The sequence below is a fragment of the Lepidochelys kempii genome, chromosome 9, assembly GCF_965140265.1.
Source record: "Lepidochelys kempii isolate rLepKem1 chromosome 9, rLepKem1.hap2, whole genome shotgun sequence".
In the NCBI taxonomy this organism is placed as follows: Eukaryota; Metazoa; Chordata; order Testudines; family Cheloniidae; genus Lepidochelys; species Lepidochelys kempii.
This window is the reverse complement of record NC_133264.1, coordinates 11407493-11430200: the sequence shown is the minus strand read 5'-3', so window position 1 is coordinate 11430200 and position 22708 is coordinate 11407493. Positions and strand designations below refer to the sequence as shown.

Sequence of the window (22708 nt, the reverse complement as noted above, 5' to 3'; positions counted from 1 at the left end):
TCCACTACTGTAAAGCAGTTTAGGAAGAGCAGTGGGTTACTTGGAGCCATGTCAACATAAAAAAGAGGCCCAAAGTCTATAGAGTCCCCAGCAACTGATCTTTCATTTGGGACTTTGCCACTGATCTTGTCTTTTGGCTTAACGTGATCAAGCTTCCCTCTGGTGGAAAGGGCTTGCTGTGTGTGTGAGATTCTCGTCTCGAAAATACAGCACATTTGCACATTTTTCTTCTCGCTACTCAGATGGTCGAATAAAAGTTGCATATAAATGGCAATGGGGCTTAATTCCAAATTCAGTGCACCAAAAATCTGGGCAAGCCTGATTGGGGCCAGGCAGTTTGCTTGTTTCTAAGCCCTTCTGTCGTAGAAGGAAGCAGGGTATATAGTTTCTCCTTTGACGCAGAGCATTTGAGGACACCACTATGATGCACAACCCAGTATTCAGAAATTCCCAGCACTATTAAGTCTCTAGATGTTTACAGAAGCCCTTAAAGAGCCTCTTAGTGTAATGATATTATTGATGTACTGCCAGCAGCTGAGCAAGCATTGTAAACTGAGGGCCTGGTTCAGATCTCCATGGATCTAAAAGGAGTTAGTCCTTGTTTATACTGGTGATGCTGTGATCAGAACTGGGCCTTCGGAGTGAAAGTTTCCTTTAAAAATGTGTCATATTTCATGCTGCTTCTCCCATATTATAATGGGATGGTAGCACCACTATACTTACTTATTTACTAGCCAATTTTTCCAAGTGCTCTAAAATACACACGCTTGCTTGGATTGTCTTGAAAATTATTGTGCCTCGTGGGGGCCCAATCTAGGATTAGTGGTCAATTGGTAGAGAGGAAGCCTCCTTGTGGAGGAGGAAGCCTCCTTCGCCCCTGCCCACAGGTGGTCCCTACTCATGCACTATTCTTTACCGTAATTTCCTCAAAATACCACCATTTCCTCAAAAAACAAGGGAAATTCACTGTCCAAAAACTTTAACACAGAATTAGGGTTGACGGGCAGTGCCTCATTCCCTTCCAGAATGCCGAATGCACCTGTGCTCAAACCTCTGTAAACCAGGAATTACAGAGTTAAGGTTCACACTAATCCCAGTCTGCATCCTCTACTCTGCCCAATTTGAGTGAGGCCCCAACTTGCCCTTGTCAGACATCCTAGCACTCTTCCCTTCCGGAGGATATGGGGGACTGCAGGGACAGAGCACACGGGCTGCAGGCAGGGCCGGCTCTACTGTTTTTGCCGCCCCAAGCTGCGTTGAATTGCCGCCGCCGCGACGGCTGGACATAGAGGCCGCTGCCGATTTGCTGCCGCGGGCAGCTGAAGGTAGAAGCTGCCGCTGATTTGCCGCCGCGGCGGAAACACCCTAACGGCACACGGACTGTCACCCCTTGCAGATTGCCACCACGAGCACCTGCTTGGAACGCTGGTGCCTGGAGCCGGCCCTGGCTGCAGGTGAAGCTGTCAGACCATGTTCTCACTAAGGTGAAGTCACATTTCGGGCAGGGTTAATGAACACCAGCTAGCTGCATCTGGCCTAGATTTGGCCTACTCTGCACAAACCACCCCTGAGTTGCCAGTTGTTACCACCTCTGGACCCTTGTCCTCAGGATTCCCTCTGGAACAACACCTGCACTTGCTTCTGTCATGTAGCGTGCTGTCTCATGTAAGTACTGTTGTAAGCTGTGCTGAGTGCAGTGAAGGGCACTTGGAGTGTGCAGATAAATGAGAGAGTTCTGTTGGTCACAGCACATAATTTAGTTATTCCTCATGTCTTCTTATTATAAGGCGGCCTTGGCTGAAGCATAATTACAGTGGCTCCACAGGAGCTCTGGCCAGCTTTAGGGGACATAGAGGTGGGGTGCGGCTGATGTGCACCCTAGTTCTTTGTTTCCTGGTTTTCAGAGATGTAAGTATAGGTGCATTTGCTGTTCTGGTCAATCGGAATGCTGCATTTACAAAGCTTTTAGGCAGTGGTTTAAGAATCAGATTCAGTGGCATGGCTTTATTTCCTGTGGCACTTTGATTATGAAATCTAACTTTTAAGATTCGAGCCAGTGTGTAATTCTGACCAATGTGCACAGAAGTGCTTTTCAAAAATATTTCTCTCTTCATTTGTTTTTAGCCTCAACACAATGGAATTTCTCCTCGAATGTTTAAGGCCTTTGTAAGCAAAGGGCACCCAGAATTCTCCTCCAATAGACAGCAAGATGCACAGGAGTTTTTCCTGCACCTTATAAACCTAGCAGAGGTGAGAAAGTGTTCACTACTTCTTCTTTTTATCTCTGCTTGACATGTTAGGGGATCAGATTTCAGAGAAACAGGACAGTATGTGATCTCGTCTTTTTTTTACAAACCCTTTAAGGCCTTGGCTAGATGAGAATTGCACTGATCTAACTAAATCAGTTTCTAAACCAGTGTAAAAAGAAAAGGAGGACTTGTGGCACCTTAGAGACTAACAAATTTATTTGAGCATAAGCTTTTGTGAGCTACAGCTTGCTTAGTTCAGTTGATACCATTTGAGCATCATTAAGAAAGCTATGAGTGCTATAAGCAAATATGACTGTCGCTTTCAACAGCTACCCAGTATACAGTACAAGTTGTCAATATATTTATAATTATGAAGACTGTGAATGTTAAATGGAGCAGATATTATTATTATTCCACATATTTATATCCTCTTCTGGAGCAAATATATCACCCTGTCTAGCTCCCTGACAAATATCAGTTGTATGTTATTGAATCGTTATGGGGAAGATGGATTCCCATACTGAAAGCAAAGTGTCTGTTGTATGAAATGTTACTCCCATTAAGCTGCAGCTCAGTTGTGCAATGCAAAAGAGTCAGCACTAATGCTAATACTTTCTTCAAAAAGAAAAGGAGTACTTGTGGCACCTTAGAGACTAACCAGGAAATTGACAAAGGAGACAACCAATTACAATTTAAAGCATAACCTCCCCCCAGGATGAAGGGTGTTTGTTCATGTGTTACGCTCTGTGTGAAGTTATTCAGATCTGTGTGCATACTGTTCAATGTCCCAAACCGTGTACACTGATTATGGGGGTGGTGAGTAGATCTTTTCCTGTGAGTGCCTGAGAACAGACATTCACTTGCATAACAAAGAGAAGGTGTATTATTTGAGTGGCATTCCAGCTGGATAATTAACTAAAATTGGCTTGTGCTGTTTCAATGCAGTTCTCAGAACATAAGAATAATAATCTGGTTGCTGAAAGGATTCTGTAAGGCACATTCTACCTAACATATTTATTGTAAACTGCCTTCTTCATGCTCCCTACCTTTCCTTTCACTCCATGCAGCACACCTATATTCACGCCCCCATTCTGCAAGTTACACTGTGTGGGCAGACATCTGTGTCTCCTCACAGATGTCAGTGGCAACTTCCAGGCTCATGCAGGGGTCTCCCAGCATGGACTAACATGTGGCCCTTAGGGGGTGAGCTCCTTGGGGCAAGGGTGGTGTCTTTTGATGTCTGTAAAGCACTTTGCATACCCTGGGCTCTGTGATGCTACTCAAGTGATCAGGTCTGATCTTCCCTGCAGAGAAACCGCATTGGCTCAGAAAACCCCAGCGATGTTTTCCGGTTCCTGGTGGAAGAACGCATACAGTGCTGCCAGTCTAGGAAAGTCCGATACACAGAAAGGGTAGACTATCTCATGCAGTTACCTCTGGCCATGGAGGCAGCAACGAACAAAGGTAAAGTCAAAAGGGCGCTGGTAGGCTTGCTTGTTGGCGCTGTCTGTCTAAAATCAATAAAGGAAGGCTGATAGGGGATGGGCTAGGGTTAATATAATACTGTGTCCCTGGGTTGGTTGGCAGCAACCGGGATCTATCCTGGGAGCTCTGAATCTTGGAACATGATCATCTACTACTTGGGCTAAAAGACCCAGTTCTGTTAGCTAGGGCTGTAGCAGGCGCATTCATCTTCATAAGTGGCCCATCCACCCTGAGTTGGTGGTGGGCTACATAGAAACTGATCAAGAATACAACATTCCAAATGGTCTTGCATGCCTACAGGGTGTGCATATGTGCAGACTCAGGGCCCCAGGTCTGCCTGAGTATTTCCAGAGCATGGGGAAAGTGCTGCAAAATGAAGACGACTCCTCTTTCAGAAAGCCTTTGACAAAGTCCCACAGCAAAAGCTTTTAAACAAAGTAAGCCGCCGGGAGATAAGAGGGAAGGTCCTCTCATGGATCAGTAACTGGTTAAAAGATAGGAAACAATGGATAGGAATAAATGCTCAGTTTCCACAGTGGAGACGGGTAAATAGCATGGTCACCCAAGGATCTGTACTGAGACCAGTGCAGTTCAACATATTCATAAATGATCTGGAAAAGGGGTAAACAGGGAAGAGGCAAAATTTGCAGACAATACAAAATTATGCAAGATAGTGAAATCCAAAGATGACTGCAAAAAATTACAAAGGGATCTCATAAAACTGGGTGAATGGGCAACAAAATGTCAAATGAAATTCACTGTTCATAAATGCAGAGTAATGCACATTGGAAAACATAATCCCAACTCTACGTACAAAATGATGGGGTCTAAATTAGCTGTTACCACTCAAGAGAGAGATCATGGAATCATCATGGATGGTTCTCTGAAAACTTCCACTCAGTGTGCAGCGGCAGTCAAAAAACCTAACAATATGCTGGGAACTATTATGAAAGGGATAGAAAATAAGACAGGAAATAGCATAATGCCACTATATAGATCCATGGTATGCCCAAAGCTTTAATACTGCATGCAGTTCTGGTCACCTGATCTCAAAAAAGATATATTTGAATTGGAAAAGGTACAGAGAAAGGCAATGAAAATGATCAAGGGGTATGGAATGGTTTCCATATGAGGAGAGAGTAAAAATATTAGGTTGTTTGGTTTAGAAAGGGATGATCAAGGGGAGATATGATCATAGTCTATAAAATCAGGAATGGTGTGGAAAAAGTGAATACAGAAGTATTATTTACGCTTTCACACAATACAAAAAACCAAAGATCACCTGATGAAATTAATAGGCAGCAAGTTTATTGTAAAGAAGAGGAAGTACTGTTTCATATAATGCACAACTAACATTTGAAACTCACTGCCATGGGATGTTGTGATGGCCAGAAGTATAACTGGGTTCAAAAAAGGACTGGATAAGTTTATGGAGGATAGATTCATCAATGGCTATTAGCCATGATGGTCAGGGATGCACCCCATGCCGGGAGTGGAAGATGGAGTGGATCGCTCCATAATTTCCCTGTTTTGTTCACTCCTTGAAGCTCTGGTATGGGCCACTGTCAGAGACAGGACAGGACCACTGGTCTGACTTGGTATGTCCTCTCTTTTATTCTTATGTTCTCTGGCATGCTTGGTTCAGTTTGCTGTGTTCAGTCCTGCTTTAATCTGCCACCTAGGTAGATAAAATGCAAATTTTTTAACAATGAGAGTAATTAACTATTGGAATTAGTATGCAAACTAGATACCATTAACTTGGGTTTGAATAGAGACTGGGAGTAGCTGGGACATTACACATATTGAATCTATTTCCCCATGTTAAGTATCCTCACACCTTCTTGTCAACTGTCTAAATAGGCCATCTTGATTATCACTACAAAAGTTTTTTTTCTCCTGCTGATAATAGCGTATCTTAATTAATTAGCCTCTTACTCCACCTTTTCATGTTCTCTGTATGAATATATATATATTCTTACTATACGTTCCATTCTATGCATCCGATGAAGTGGGCTGTAGCCCACGGAAGCTTATGCTCAAATAAATTTGTTAGTCTCTAAGGTGCCACAAGTACTCCTGTTCTTTTTGCAGATACAGACTAACACAGCTGCTACTCTGATAACTATTGGAACAGATTACCACAGGAGGTGCTAAATTCTTTGTCACATGGAGCTTGGCTATCTCCTAACAGACCTGCTCTTGTTGAGCCATAGTGTGATGCAGAAATGATGCAGTGTGATTCTCAGGTCTGTGTTATGCAGGAGGTCAGACTAGATGATCATTTTGATCCCTTTGGGCCTTAAAATCCATGAATCTACAACCACTTTTGTTCTTTTCTGGAATAAGAAACTGATGAACATTAGGAGACAAAATTGAACTTTTGTGACACTGTAGGCCTGGGGGTCTGGATTTCCTAATTGCAACCCATAAGACAGATTTCAAATGCCATGGTGACTTCTTGTGAGAAATATCCCATGTCTTGGCACCATAAAGGGTTGAGTCGCCTTTCAAGAGGAGGGGGCTTTCCATTAAGGGAGGCTGATGTGAGCCTAATCTTTGAAAAATATTGCAGACTTAGTGACCGTGGCTGCATAGATCTACTTCTCAATATTTTAAATATTCCTACAACAGCTCAGTATTCAGAGAAAATCTTCTCTTCTACCTGGGCCTTTCTTGGGTCAGATGCTGCAGTTAGGTGGGAAAGCTCTTCACCTGGGTTTGTTACAGTTCCTTCAGGGTCATCTAGTCCAAGCATTTTGCTTAAATTTATTAGGAAACAGAGGAATGCAGTTGACTGTTATAGAAAAGTGTCATCACTTTCTTTTCAATTGCAGAACAACAGAAATTGCTTATAAAGAAACAGCAAAACTTACATTTTTAAACACTTGTGTGGCACTTTTGTGACAAAGCTGCATCGAAAACGTGAACACAGATTTTCCTCTTGCAATGTAACTTATGTGTATGGGTTATCTGCACAGTCACACTGATGGTTCTTCATAGTCAATATTTATTTATGGTAGTGTCTCAGTTGGCTGTCCGGGCCCAGTTGTGCTGGACAGTGTGCAGATATAGAAAACAGAAAATCCTTGCTCTGAAGGGCTTACAATCTAAAGACACGAACAGCAAAAGGGCAGAGCATATGTAACGCCGACAGACCCCAGAGGCAGGATCGAACTTGGGACCTCTGGAGCTTAGTGTATGAGTCTCTACTGCATGAGCTAAAAGCCAACTGGCGGTTAGCTAGAGCTGTAGAACAGGCTCATTAATTGCTCGCTAAGTGGTCTCGGTGCCACTAGATGGTACAGAACACCACACCCAGAAGGTATGTGGGTTACACATAGGCTACAACATACAAGCAAATGAATGTGGGGAAGAATTAGCCCAACTTTTTTAGTTACATGTATTCTAGGGGTTCTTTTTTTGTTTTCTGGATTTTAATGAGCTGGAGAGTGAGGGAGTAGGGAAAAGAAAAGAAAAAAAAGAGGAATAGCTGCAGCTTGTCTCCTGTCAAGCTAGACCAGCAGGCTGGGTTTTGTTGGCATCATGGTAGAGGCGAGTCTGAAGGAGGGAGTATGAGGTGGTGGCTGTTTGTATTTTATCGGGGTGTTTTCCCCATGAATGAGGAGCAATGGGAGAGAAAGTGCAGTGGTAGGTAAGGGAGAGGGTGGTTAGGAATGGCGGGGAGCATTGGTAGAGTGAGGATGGGGGTTCATATAATGATAGGCTGTGGTGAAGTTGTGCAGGGCCCTAAAGGTAAAGACAAGAAGTGTGTGTTTGATGTAGAGGTGAAGAGGGGAACCAGTAAAGAGACGCAAAGAGGGGCCCTGTTGTGGTTGGTAAATTTACCTTGGTTTTGCTGTTCTCCACTGTTTCTTTCAAGATTTAATAGATTTTAAGGTCGTAAGAGGCTATTTGAAAACCTAGTCTGTCCTCCTGCATAACAGGCTGTAAAATTTCAGCCAGTGGTTCCTGCATGGGGCCCGTAACTTGTGGTTGAATTAGAACATGCGTTTTAGAAAGACATCCAGTCTTGATTTGAAGACTCCAAGGGAGGCATTCCTTGGTAATCTGTTCCAACAGTAAATATGTTCTGTTGAAAATTTGCATCTTATTTCCAGGAGTTTATAGCTCAGGAGCTTTTAGTTTTGACAATTTCTGGTATGACTGGCCATCACTGGCAACATAAGCACTATAGTCCTGCCCAGTATATAACCCTGACCAGTCAAGAAAGCACAATGGATGGCTAGACCAGCAATGGTTTTCAGAGTCGGATTGAGCTGAGGAAGTTGGCAGAGAGGCATAGCCATTTGTACAGAAATAAAAATCCTGCCACGAAGAATTTAATCACTTGTTTTCAAGGGTTCACACTGCCCTGTCCTCTGTGTGATCAGAACCCTGCTAACCAGAAATGTGTTTAAAACATGGCTGTGATCCTGATGCAGACAGGATCTTGGTGTCTCCTGGACATATTTAGACCCATATAAAAGCCCCCCCCCCCAATTTTTTTTTAAATGAAAGTTTTGTATTTCAAAAGCTGGTGAGAAGTAAGACTGCAGTGAAAGATACTGTGGCGGATAATTGTTCATGTAGCCTTCAGCGTCATGTCTGCTTCTGATCAGATGAATTAATTGCCTACGAACTGAAGAGGAGAGAAGCAGAAGCTGCTAGGAGACCTCCACCAGAGCTCGTCCGTGCCAAGATCCCGTTTAGTGCGTGTCTGCAGGCCTTTTCTGAACCAGAAAATGTAGAAGACTTCTGGAGCAGTGCCCTTCAAGCAAAATCTGCAGGAGTTAAGTAAGTGTGTGGTTCCATATTAAAAGCACAATATGTTCATAATATAGTTTAGTTTACCACTTGGCTATGATACAGCAAGAAATAGACAGTGATGCAGAGTCAGTTATGGATCAGGATTGGTGATGAGGCTCATGAATGTCAAAGGTGCAGATTAGTACAGTTCTGCCCCAGTAAGAAGTGTAGTTTCCCTTTCAGAAGCTTGTAATGACCCTCAGAGCAACAAATAAATAAATCATCTTTGTTGAACTTCAGGAATCATCTTAATTTGGATGTTTGTAGCAAAGCTTGTTGTTATTGTTCGTTATTTATTGGTATTACAATAGCACTGAAGAGCCCTAGTTATGGAGCAGGACACCATTTGCTTGGTGCTGTACAAACAACAAAAGCCACTCCTTGTCCCAACTTGCTTACAATCTAAGTATAGACAGCAGATGGATACAGACAGACTGATGGGGGAGTACAAGGAAATAAGGAGATAATATTGGTGATAGGCAGGGGTCTCCGCCTGCCAGCAGCCTAACTGCTGTCAAGTTTCTGTAGGCATCATGAGAAGGGAGAGTTTTAAGGAGGGATTTGAAGTTGGATAATGAGGTAGCTTTGTGGATGCTTATTGGGAGTGTAAAACTTAGTGACTTGATAAGTTTCTGCCCGCCTTTAACCTGGGTCCCATGCAGTAGCTAGTGGTAGAGATCTGTTTCCAAACAAGAGACCAAGTATGGATCTCTGTCCCTTGTCTCTTGTTGTCCAGCTTTGTCTGAAGATGCTCTAAAGCACCACATGCAGCCCCTAGGCAGAATAGGGTGGAGCAAATGGAGGTAGAAGTTCTTCCTTGATCAGGCTGTAGGGTTGAAGATTTCAAATTGCAGAAAGGGCAGGACTAAAAATTTGGTTTCTGATATATATGTCTGAATTTCAGCCAAAATACCCCAGCATGCCTATCAGTGCTGTAGAGTTAGGATACGTTTGTAATACTTAATTATTGTTACTTATATGGTGCCACTTTTCATGGTGCTTTACAGGCAAATATAAAGAGGAGGAACCTGCCTCCATGCGGTTTACAATCTAAAGTCAGACCAAAAATGTAATAAAAAGGGCTTGGACACAGAAAATATTGGGTGGTCAAAGGAAAATAGAAGGAAGGGTACAGCCATAGGGGGATAGCTTTATGCCAAGAAGAAGGGTTAAACAGTTGGGGTATTACAGAAGCTTCAGTTTGTCTTCAATAGGCCCGGCAACTGGTCTGTTTTGGTAGACTGCCTTCTATTTTTAGCAATGCCAGCAATTGGTGCACAGTTTCACCAACTGCACCATATAGAAAACAGGCAGACAAACACACTTTGAGGGAAAGAATGAAGGAAAAACCAAAGTGTTTCATACATTAACTGTGAGCATGTCCAAAGGTAGTAAAGAATATTCTGCTATTCTAAACAGAGGCAGGATTAGGTTGTATTTAAAAACAAAACAAAACAGGTCTTCAAATACATTTGTACAAAAATAAAGAAAAATGCACTTGTTTTCCTTAATTTAACAATTTGCAAAAATAGTTAGCATTCATATAGTCCTTGTCATCCGTAGATCTCATTTAGAAACAGCATTGGGGTCTTTGGGTGCTTGTAGGTAGATTACCTAATAGCCAATGTTCCTATTTGTAAAAAGATAAAAGTCATATATATATATATATATATATATATATATATATATATATATATAATAAAAATTACAGTGTGAACACATAGCACTGAAAATTTATCCCCCCAACAGGGAGGTTCCCAGAGTTTGGGTTCCGGTCCAAGAGCTCAGGCTGTAGCCTGAGCCTTAATGTCTACACCACAATAAAACGGCCCCTTAGCCTGAGTCCCATGAGCTTGAGTCATCTGATATGGGCCAGCCATGGGTGTTTAATTGCAGTGTAGACATACCCACAGGTGTAAAACTTTTCATGTTAATGTGGCTGAGACCGTGGTCTGAGGCATCGCAATCTGTGTTCCGTAATCTTGTTGCTCTGTTTTATTAACATAACTTTCTTGTGTTTCCCAGAACATCTCGTTTTGCTTCATTTCCTGAGTACTTGGTAGTGCAGATAAAGAAGTTCACCTTTGGCCTTGACTGGATACCCCAAAAGCTGGGTATGTATCTTGCATGCTTTCCTCTCCCTCATTTGGTCCAGGTTCTCTTGGAAGCCTTATGTGCATTGGCGAGTCTTGAGTTTGTAACAAAATCCAGTGGGCTCCTCTTTTCATAAAGGGCCAGACCAGAACCCCAGATCTGTGGCATAAGAAGCCAATTTTACGTTGTCACTTTTCATTGTAAAAGTGTCTTTTAAAAAGTGTCCTGAACTTCTCATTGGTGACTCCGACTAACAGTTTAAGGAAAGAGAATCGTGGCTGTGTTTGTAGTGTGGGTATTGAGTTCCCCTCACTGTAGCATGTAAATTGCAATACAATGTACATGTGCTGGAATGCATCAATAATCTTTTCCTGTCTGGGTTTGCAGATGTTTCCGTAGACATGCCAGACCTACTAGACATCAATCACCTCCGTGCCACAGGACTACAACCAGGAGAAGAGGAACTTCCCGACATTACTCCACCCATTATCATTCCTGACGACCCCAAAGGTACTGTCCTCTACCTCCAGGATCTCTCCTTCCATCCCGCCTTCCTCTGCCTGGATAGTTAGTCTCTTTTTCTTCACCTCTTTGCTGGTTCATGTGAAGCCTCTTTTTGGATGCCATGCTCCAACTGTGCAGGCACAGAAGCATGGCTCTGTGAATGAATATAGGGTGTAGATAGGATCAGGACAGACCAATAATAATGCACTGCTGGCCTGACTTTTTTTTAGAGGTGCTGAGCACCCACAGCTCCTATTGGTTGAAAATCAGTACATGGATGCTGCTGTCGTACCTCTTCAGAAGCCCTGAATTAACTTAATCCTGTTGATAGTATAAGGAATTCACACTGTTTTCTGCAAGAGGGTAACTGAATATTTTAATTCCCTTTTTCACCCTCTCCACCCTGTCCCCAGCTTGTGTTCTCAGTCTCTCTAGAATCTTGACAGGTGTCTAGTACGTACATCTAGGAGAGTCTGTAGGGCTTGACTTTAGGACTTTCAGTGGCATCACTCAGAGAGCACTTACTTCCTAGTACCCCTCTTAGTAGTATTGGTGTTATTTGTGTTATAGTAGCACCTCAGAAGTACCCGAGGATTAGGCCCCATTGTACACATGCATAATGAAAAAACAAGGCCTGCTCTGAAGAGCTCGCACTCACTGGGGTGTAGTAGATATAGAGGGGCCAGATTCAGCCTTTGAGTACAGGCTCATGGTTCCCATTTAGCCTCATAGAATCGTCATGCTTACTTATTCTAGCCCACAGGGAATGTAACTTCAGCTCGGATGCCTACTGTGGAATCAGTGGTGGGTGCCAAAAGTGGAGTGGAAATTCAACCCAGTCATTTCTTGCTTTTGGGGGCATGTACATCTGAACCTACTTACCAGGGTTTTTGTGCTAACTGCCATATAAAAACCAGTGATAAATTAACCTTGGCATGACTGTGCCTGAATAATAATCATCTGATGTGTGCTCACTGGTTTACAAGGCATGGTCCTTGCCCTCAGGAGCCCTAAATCAGGTAATAAGGTTCTCGTCTTATCCAGTCCCAGCACCATCTATTAGCATGTATCAGACCAAAGATTGCTTGTTGGTGGTGTACTTGAAGGGGAACAGTGCACTTCTTCAAACCAGATTCCTTAATCTGCAGCACAACTATGCTTAACACACAAGGGGTTATGTAGATTAATAGATTCCAAGACCAGAAGGGACTATTGTGATCATCTAATCTGACTTCCTTTATAACACAGGCCATAGAACTTCTCCAGAATAAAACTTTGAAAGACATTAAATGTCCTTCCATAGGTTAAGTCTGAAAGTCTGCCACTTCTTCATTGTAAAGAGCAAGAATCACTATTTATTATTCATATTGCAGTACACTGAGGAGCTCCAGTCATGAGCCAGGACCCCTTTGTGCTAGACACTACTACAGATGTTTAACACAATGTGACATCTTCTTGAAATAATCCATTTCTAGATCAAGCCTGTCCAGTAAAAACAATATTAGAGCTTGCTTCCTCCCCACTTCACCCTGACAGTGAAATGTTTTGTAGCTAGTAAATTCACTTTATTATCTTATGACCTTAGACACAGATTATTGAAATTTGCTTTATGATGACTCGGGTTTTGGTGTTTAAATATTTAATGTGATACTAGAAGGAATGATGCTACTCACATTACAGGATTGGCTCATTTATTTACTTGGGTATTAATAGTGCTGTTACTGCAGTGAGCTTTCCAAACATGGAAGAATGCCAATCTCTAAAATGTATTTTGGTGTCAGAGTAGAGGAATACACAGACTTATAGTGATTTCAATCTTGTTTCCCCTCTCCAGACTACTCCCCGTGGTTTACCATGGCTTTCTGGGCATCTGGGCCTCATTGAAACTTGCATTTTCACTTGTAAAGGCTAAAAAAATTGGAGCTTTACCTTTTATAAATGAAAATAAAACTTAAGACAGCTTTTGCTGCCTCACTTCATCCATTTTGGTCTCCCTACATCATGGCTTCTTGCTATGAGGTTTACTTACAGATGGAGTTACCAGAGACATTGCATTCTCAGGTTCAAGTAAAACTTCTCAATGTGTCCACTACCCCATTTTGTTAGTCTTGTGCCCTCTCAATCCCAGCTTCTTGCTTTACATAAAGAATCAGCTAAGCATGCCCATCCTGTAATGTCTGGGTGTGCAGATTACATTTTGGGGAAAGAAACAGTTCAGTTTGATGGTACAATATTCACAACATCATGGCCTTCCTGGTTTAAATGGGGTTAGGCCATTAATTATCCCTTTTATTATTGGATTACAACACCAGTGATGCTCTACTTTAAGCATAAGTTTATCTTTGTGACCTTCCATCAGTACAGTGCACGCTGCCCTTAAGACACTAGACATTTTTATTACCTACAAAATTGGCCCTCTTTCTTTCCAATGTAGAGTGTAGCTGACTGTCATGCAAACTCACTTCTTCTCCTTATTTTTCTTTCTCAATTTCCAGATCGCATGATGAACCATTGGATGGAGCGTATGTATCTCATTTTTCTCCCCAGCACGTTGTGCTGAGATTTTGGCTGTTCAAACACATCCACATGCTATAATCAATGAATGGTAGTTCTGTCTACACAGATATGCGTGCCACTTTTCTCTGTGTGCATTTACATAACACTTGTTCCAGTGTTGACTTGCACGCATTTGGGTATCTGAAGGACCCATCATAGCAGTGTGGTGCCCAACAATGAGCAGCCACAATTTCTGGTGTGAAGTCCGATTTTTATAACTTGGGGTAAATTCACTTTGGACAAAATTTTGGCGTAAAAGATTTGAGCCAGATGCACTTTGTTGTCATTGTTTAACTTAAAACACAGTTAATTGGAGTGGAAGAAGTGCTCTGAAATTACATGTGTGATATTTTTTTTGGAGTTTTATTAGTAGCAATTTAGGATAGTTTTAGATTAAAAAGCTCAATTTTCAAAATGTATGTGGGCCATGATCCAAAGTGCATTGAAGTTAATGCTAACGTCAATAAGTGTTCGATGAGGCTCCAGTTTAAGAGGTTGTGAGTATGTTTTTCAGAGAGATACCACTTAGTATTCTTTAAACATTGTTATTGCCCACGCAGGACTCATCTAAACTGCAAATGGGGAAGGGAATTGCTGGGGGCGGGGGGGGCTGGTTATAAAATTGTTGTCCCTGATCCTGCTACATCACAGTTGTAATTTGTATGCCATGATCTCACCTTAAAAATGATCTATAACTGGCCCAACACCTTGGATCTTTGCTATAAAGGATACACCTATATTTGAGTGGGAGGTCTGAGTCCCAGCTCATATAGACATATCCACGCTAGCTCTGCTCGAGCTAAAAGCAGCAGTATAACTTGAGTGGCAACTCGGGCTTGCTGCCAGAGTACATACCCAGGTGCTAGCTTCATGTGAGATACTGAACAATAGCGATGCTTAGTTGGAACATTTGGGGGGGGATTATATTTTTTTTATCTTCATATCACAGTGTTGTTCTGTGCTCTGCTGTTAAAATGCAACACCACCACCAAAAAGAAATACATTATATTTATATTTGAAAAGTAGCTACAGAGCAGAAGCAGTGGCTGCTTTTCAGATAGGGTGAAATTCACACCAGTACAGAGGGTTTACATAAAACTGTCCCTATGACTTATGCCCCAGGTCTTAAGTGATATGGGAGGCCTTAAAGAAACTCTGAACAAGGTGAGGAGCAGTCCTCCTCCTATTGACATCGATGAGAGTTTTGCCACAGTCCTCAAAGGGGCTAGATTGATCCTATCATGTGTCTTTTATAATTTGCTGGTCTGGAGGATTTTAGCCAATGTCTCAGCAGGCAGACAACATGACCAAAAAATGAGAATTATTTCCAAACAGAATGTCAGAGTTGCTGCTTGTAAAAGCCGTTATAGTCAGAGAGAGCTACAATACTCAGAGAACTGAGGCGTCTTCACCAAGTGTCACTGCTGCAGATAAGCTACTTGTGCTCTATCTACTACATCAGAAGTGGTGTCATTACAGAACTGACTGTCCATGTACCGACAGTGACAGATCTAGTACTCTTAGAAACTGCAAATCTCTGCCAGGCCTGCACTTCAGTGGTGGGTGACTTGTTTCTTATAAATGCTTTCTGTAAAGCACTTCGGGAGTTACTCAGGGTGAAAGACGCTCTGTGTAAATCGTTAAGATAAAAAGCTATAAATAAATCACTAATTGCCACTATAGCGATTTGCATAAAGCTGCTTTTTTTTTTAAATGGGTGTTTGTTCCCTGCAGTGTTAAAACTACCCCAGTGATGCAATATATAGGAAGCAGCACCGTATACAATAACAAATATTACAAGAATGGACTGATTTTGACTTTACGTATTAGAGTATCCTCTCTTGTAGCTCCAGATATTGATGAATCTTCAGTGATGCAGCTAGCAGAGATGGGTTTCCCCTTGGAAGCATGTCGGAAAGCTGTATACTATACAGGAAACATGGGTGCTGAAGTGGCTTTCAACTGGATCATTGCACACATGGAAGAACCAGGTCAGTAGTCTCAAGGGTTTGAATGAGACCTCGCTCTGCTGTGCATCTTACTTGGGTCAATATAAAGTGTAACGCCATGCATGGCAAACAAATCCTATCGTATCCCTTTGAAAACTAGAGAACACAAACTTGTCATTCTCTTAATGTGCCATAATGTTGGTAGGAGTAGTACTCATTACTATAAACCTGATACAGAATCCAATCCTCTGAACACACACCAGGCACCCATTGCCCGGAGAAGGCACAGCACACCCATGTTGCACCAGAAGTGGTATCCTGTCCCCAGTGATAAAGTAGCTGGTGCTGAAAAGCAATGGTGGGTCTACAGCCCCTTGCTGCTGGTCTTGGGATCGGAGTTGGATATGCAGCTGTATGCCTAACAAGTATGGGTTGTCTGGCAGTTGGATTCCATGTTGGGCCCTGGTCTGATAAACCTGGCTTCTTTATTCCCTGGATGTACCACCATGTAGCCTTGCTGTAGCACACTGAGCTGTTCCAGGCAGCACAGTGTGGAAGAATCCACATACATGCCTTTCCCATGTGCATATTCATCTTCCTACTTTTTTGAGCCTTCTATGCGCCTGCTGTCCAGATTTGGCTATGCGCCTGCTGTCCAGATTTAGAAATGAACTTTACACAGGTGTTGTTGCTATTCTTGAGCTTCCATTCATTGTTTGGTTATGTATTGATGGAGTAAAAAAGTGAACTGTTTGTCTTTTCCAGATTTTGCAGAGCCATTAGCTATACCTGGCTATGCGGGAGTTGCTTCTGCCGGAGCAGCTGGTCTAGGGGCTATTGGGCTAGATAACCAGCCTCCAGAAGAGATGGTAGCTCTCATCACCTCCATGGGATTCCAGAGGAATGTAGCTATTCTAGCACTCAAAGCAGCAGTGAGTCTCCAGGGTGGTCAAGAGAAATTTTGGTTTATTTTTTTTAAGGATGAAAAGACACATATGCAAGGAAACTCATGAGATGTGCTCATGAAGGAATTCAGAATTTTCTGGTGGATGTGGGGATGCAAGGAGAATGGAGTCTTGAGGCAAGGTTGGCCCCCAAGATAGGTTGTGACAGGGGTGAGGAGCAAGGGTATATGAATTTCAGGTGAGTATTAATTTGGATGTGACAAGAAGGGGAAGATAAGAAGCACTAGACTCTCCTTCCTAGCTGTTCTGAAGCATTCTGGGTGCATGAGAGCAGTGTGTCCTGAGGATGGGGAGCTCCCCAGTTCCTTTCTTTGGGGTGTTTGTTGAAGAGTTGCAATCCCATCTCACATGATTGTGTTCTGACTCACCACCCACAGTTATCCAGGTACAGCGATCTTGTGGCCCCTAAGAGACCCACCGTGAGAGAGGAAAGATCTCTTTCCGGGTGCTGGAGAGATGGGAGACTTCACCTTTGTTTCTCTTTATATCTGTTCCATGCCTCTCCACCTCCATGTGGGATGTTAATCAGGGAGGAGGGGGAGTTAACACTGGGCTCTTCTGCCTTCTTTTCTATGCTGTAATTTCCCATTTTCCATTAATACTAATACTTCCTCAGACAGCAACTCCTGGGCTGCACTGACTCTTCCTAGCCCAGTTGCTGGGCTCCCATCCAGTGTGATGTGCAGGAGTGCTCCAAGCAGCGTAATCACTCACAGATGACAGTTTCCCTTTCACGTGTAGTTCTGTGGCTTGCATAATATTTGTGATCTGAATTCAGAACCATAGGATTAGGTCAGGGGTGGCCAACCCTAGCCTGAGAAGGAGCCAGAATTTACCAATGTGCATTGCCTAAGAGCCTCAGTAATACGTCAGCAGCCCCCGATCAGCTTCTCCCCCTCCCCTCCCCCACCCCTAGCACCTCCTGCCCACCGGCAGCCCTGCTAATCAGCGCCTCCCCATCCCTTCCTGTGCCTCCTGCCTGCCGCAATCAGCTGTTTCACAGTGTACAGGAGGCTCTGGGATGGAGGGGGGAGGAGCAAGGATGCAGTAAGCTCAGGGGAGGGGGCGGGAAGGGGCGGGGCGGAGGCCTTGGGGTAAGGGGTGGAGTGGAGGCAGGGCCTGGGTTTGAGCAGTGGAAAGTTGGCACCTGTAGCTCCAGCCCCGGAGTCAGCACCTGTGCAAGGAGCCACTTATTAACTTCTGAAAAGCCACATGCTGCTCCAGAGCCACAGGCTGGGCACCCCTGGACAAGGCTATTGGCTTTCCCTTTTATTCCTGAGCCGCTGAGTAGGCTGTATGCTTGCTGGGATGCTACCTTCAGTGCCATAGCATGGGTGGCTGGCACTGTCTGTTGAAGAACAGTGCAATTCAGGCCTTTCCTAGACAGATCACTTACTCTTTCCTGTGACTTCCCAGGACCTATTGGTTGCATTGGCATGGTACCTAGGAGTCCCAGTCGTAGACTAGGACCCCATTGTGCTAGGTGCTGTACAAACACAGCACAAAAAGACTGCCCCTGTCCCAAAGACCTTACAACCTAAGTAGTGGTAAGCAAACCTTCTGTTCCAACAAGGGAATATGCCTATCAAATTAGGTAGAGGGCAATTACAAATGTCACCATTCCTGCATTTTGTGTGTCTTGTAAACTACTATTTTGATTTAACAGGGATTGAAAGATCTAAACTGGCTTCACTTTAAATCATTTATTAGAACCAAAATCCCAATCCCAGCCATTTTTTATCCAGCATGGTGGGGGAGGGAAGGTACTTTGGAAATTACAGCTTTGGAAACCAAATACTTAATGCTGGCTCCAGCTAAATCATTGTGATTATTTATAGGACTGATACAGCCACTTTTCACATCAAATATAACTTTAAAAGCCTGTGTGCTTAAATTAATACTGTTATCCTGTGTAATCCAGCACCCTATCATTATTGGCAACCGTGTGGTGCTGAAAATGCTGCAGGGAATCATTTAGTACTAAACGAATCCAAGGTCAGGAGACTTGCACAGTGGGTGCTGAATGCTCATTTTCATAGAGGCAGTGTGTATAGCTCAAATGTACTGAATGCTGTTGATCTCAGTCCTTGTTCTACTTATTTAAAGATCAGTGTTTGTATGGTAGCTACAATGTTGGTGAACGCACTAATGGCTGGTGTTTTGCTCATTTGACTTCCAGAATAATAATTTGGAGCATGCACTGGACTGGATCTTCAGCCACCCTGAGCCCGAGGAGGAAAGCGAGTCTGCTTCAGATGTGATGGATATGGAAAATAATGCTAATGCCAACATCCTTGCAGAGGCAGGTTCAGAGGGGCCCAGGATCAAAGATGGGTCTGGAAGTAAGTTCCCCTCAAGCAGTGGCTTTAGCTATCATGCTGCAATGTTGCACCCTCATCTCCATCTTATATATTATACCTAGAGCTCTTCTCTCTCTTGCAAAAAATTAGCTTCACTGAGTGTTTGGAGTGATGTCCAAACAATCTGTTTTTATTCCTGTCTGTGCCACTGTGTGTGTGAGAGAGAAAAACCTTGGGCAAGTCATGTGACTTATTTGGGCCACAGCTTCCCCATATGTAAAATGAGGATGACTCCAGCTTCTCAAGGCTGTTGAGAGGCTTAAGGTTTGCAAAGTGCTTTGGCGTTCTTGGATGAAATGTGCTATAGAACTGCACAGTATTAGGATTCCCATTCTTATCTCCAGACCATTTGATGAGTCACTTCTTTCTTCACTACTGCTTCTGTGAGAGGAGAATCTGTGCCCCACTTACAATAGCTGAAAATTGCTCTCAGGCCTCGTCTACACTAAAGAAGTGTAATGGATTTACCTCGGCTATCTAGTCACTCTAGGGCACGTCCCTAACATGGGCACATGACACCAGTGCACAGCAGAATTTATGTTGGCATAAAATACTTTGGTAAATTACCAGATTAAACTGGGCTGGTGCAGCCAGCCTGGGGTTGCATTGATGTAACTCCATTGATACTTGGTTCATATTTCCTTAATGTAGGCAGAGCCTTGGAGAAGGTTGATTTTTGCCTGCAAAAGGGGCAGGCAAATTCAGACAAAACCTCCCAGAATCCTGTTGCCCTCATGTCTACATCTTGGCAGGGGGTTAGACTAGATGACCCATGTGGTGGTCCCTTCTAACCCTGTGATTCTATGTCGCAGTGCAATAAACCTCATATTCTTGTGTTGGCATTAATACATCTGCTTTCATGGTGCATCGCCGCCTGGAAATCTTGCTGTCCCCAGGGTCATTGGATATCCTTTACTCACCTATTCTGCATAAAATATAATTTCCGTCTTTCATTATGAGGGGGAAAAATACAAAAATTCCATGCCTAGAGGGAGGAGGTCCCTAAAAACTAATCAACCTAAGGATTCTGCTGTTATTACAAGCCACTTGAAGTCTAGGTCTTTTTGTTGATATGTAATCTGATGATTCATTTAATAGGAATCATTATCCTACATATCCATGCATGACTTCATTGATTTCTCTTCTGGTTTTCCTCTGAGAATCTCATTGTCAGAAGTAATAGAGCTAAGTAAACCACAAGATGGGGCTATTGTACAGCAGCCAAGGAATGTAAAGAAGGCAAAGAATGATAATAAATTCAAATGCACTGGGTTACTATAGCACAATGAAAAGGAGGACTTGTGGCACCTTAGAGACGAACCAATTTATTTGAGCATGAGCTTTCGTGAGCTACAGCTCACTTCATCGGATGCATACCGTGGAAACTGCAGCAGACATTATATACACACAGAGATCATGAACCAATACCTCCTCCCACCCCACTCTCCTGCTGGTAATAGCTTATCTAAAGTGATCATCAAGTTGGGCCATTTCCAGCACAAATCCAGGTTTTCTTTGTGTGTGGGGGGGGCGGAGGGTGAGAAAACATGGTCTCTGTGTGTATATAAAGTCTGCTGCAGTTTCCACGGTATTAGAATTAGATATGTGTAATCAGACTTCGGAGGATGTGACCCTGTTTTGACTGTCTGGGGTTCCAATAATATACTTTGAGGCAGTAAAAGGGCCTCAGAACTCCCTCTCTGGGTCAATACCCAAGTCATTCCCATTATTCAGTTGTTTGAAGGAGTGTAATCTGTTTAATTTTGGTCATGGCTGTATTTAGGCTTGGCAGAATTCAGTTTTTTTAACAATTTCACTGGATAATTAATACTGATGGATATTGTTAAGATCCTCACCCCTCAATTTTTGTCAATTTAAATTTTCACAGTTTTTGGAAATTTTGGGGGATGGAGTCGGGAGGGGGATTTTAGACAATTATTGAATGACGTTAGATGTTGAGATTCAAAAAGTTAAATGAAATAGTTAAAATACAAATTGTCAACATCACATGTCAAAATATATGAAGTAAATATCCTTACATTGACAAATCATACCTGTTTTTACTGTTGATTTGCTAGTCCACTCCTAACAAGCCTAATTCAAAAGTCTAAATCTGTGGATTTTGACTCTAATATGTTCTCAAACAGCATTTTTCTTCCTTTTGCCTATTTGTAAATTTAGATTATGTAAATATAAATATATATAAATATATGTTCATCAATTTGTGTGCATATGGTGAAATCAATATTTACCAATAAAAATTTAATCATTCCAAGTCTAGGTATACTGTGCGGCATAGACAAATACAGAATAAGATCTCCATCCCTGCTGTGCACAAAAAGCCTTTTCTTCAGTTGTCCTAACAATGAACTCTTTATGGTTTTCTTCCTGTTGAGAAGCCATGCCTGCATAATATGCTGAAGCTGTTAAAATTATTATCCAAGGGCTTCCCCCAAATTTTAAGAATTATGTATGTTTGTGCGGATGATGGGGTTAAAAGCCATACGGAGGACTCAGACCAAAGGCTACTGTAGGATATAGTCCGTCTTTTTCATTTAATTTAGAGGAGCTCAAACATTCATATCCATGAACTTATCTAATTCGTGTGCAGAGCCAATTTTCACCACCCTTTGACCAGGCTGTATCTAAATAGCATATCTTACATTTCAGTGATGTCTTGTGTGCATCAAGATTGAAATCCATACCCTTGCCCTGTCCGTTTTGTCTTTCATAGATTTGGTCATATGTTCATAGGTATAAGCTGATTCAGACAGTGTTGTGTGTGCACAGACATGTGTTGGTTTGTGCTGCATTCATGTTTGGTGAAGGTAAGTGCTACACGTGAAAGGGGACAACTACTGCTGGGTTAATAGAAAGTGTTTTTTGGGATGTGAGGTCTGAATCAAAGGTGCTTATATATTTGAAAATGCTTTTCTGTTTAAAAATATTGTCTCTTGGCTTTGTGCTGTGGTGTCAGCAATGGAGGAGTGATATTCATCATCTCTGATATTTCTTACGCAGGGTATGAGCTCTTTGGGTTCATCAGCCACATGGGAACATCCACAATGAGTGGCCACTATGTTTGCCATCTCAAAAAGGAGGGAAGGTGAGTGGCTTTGGGAAAGGAAGGAAAGATTTGGTTTCTGGATGGCAAGCAGGTCCTGCATAGCATGTCCTCATACAAAAATATACGAGTGTTTGTTGTCACACAATACATTTCTGTTATCTCATTCAATCAGTGGAATGAAGGCTACAAATGTTATATAGAACTGCACTTGGTTTTCCTTGTAAGTGTGTGTGCATGCATGCTGAGGCTACTGTAATCTATACCAGGGACTGGGCTGATATAGTACCCGGTTGTCTTTGTAGAGAGGTCTGTGTGCACACTGGGGCTATTCTAATCTGTACCAGGGACCTGGCTGATGCAGAACTTGGATTCTGTTGTGCTTGCCATCCACCCCCTCCTCCTTAGCTGTGAATTGAGCACCCTAATTTCTAGCAACTGGAAACCATCTCTGGTTTGCCTTCATGCCCTTCTCCTTTCTTAATTACTTAATTCATAAGAAGCCTGCTTCACCAATCACTTTGATTTTCATTGTGCCTCTTGTTTGTACGTTGTCTGATTAGATTTTAAGCTTTTTAGGGTAGAGATCTGGGAAGTCCTTAGTGTCTTGTTGGTGCTCTATTAAAGGAATTAATTACAGCACTTTAGTCCTCTGGATACTCATCTTCCTATTTTC

The 22708-nt window shown here is 42.7% G+C and overlaps 2 protein-coding genes across 3 annotated transcripts in view; one reads left to right on the top strand and one right to left on the bottom strand.

The window, feature by feature from the left end:
* The window catches only part of USP13 (ubiquitin specific peptidase 13), an 80432-nt gene that overhangs the window by 53650 nt on the left and 4074 nt on the right, over nt 1-22708 (top strand). For both annotated transcript variants that reach the window (XM_073359304.1, XM_073359303.1), the window contains exons 11-20: nt 2125-2250; nt 3560-3713; nt 8354-8528; nt 10566-10654; nt 11022-11144; nt 13634-13660; nt 15542-15685; nt 16409-16575; nt 18788-18950; nt 21990-22074. In XM_073359304.1, coding sequence (XP_073215405.1) covers nt 2125-2250; nt 3560-3713; nt 8354-8528; nt 10566-10654; nt 11022-11144; nt 13634-13660; nt 15542-15685; nt 16409-16575; nt 18788-18950; nt 21990-22074 — 1253 coding nt within the window. The remainder of the gene's footprint in view (nt 1-2124; nt 2251-3559; nt 3714-8353; nt 8529-10565; nt 10655-11021; nt 11145-13633; nt 13661-15541; nt 15686-16408; nt 16576-18787; nt 18951-21989; nt 22075-22708) is intronic.
* PEX5L (peroxisomal biogenesis factor 5 like) overlaps nt 5067-22708 on the bottom strand; it is a 204759-nt gene continuing 187117 nt past the window's right edge. Inside the window, exon 14 of the mRNA XM_073359307.1 lies at nt 5067-5412. Within this exon, the coding sequence (XP_073215408.1) occupies nt 5376-5412 (37 nt within the window). The 3' untranslated portion in view covers nt 5067-5375. The remainder of the gene's footprint in view (nt 5413-22708) is intronic.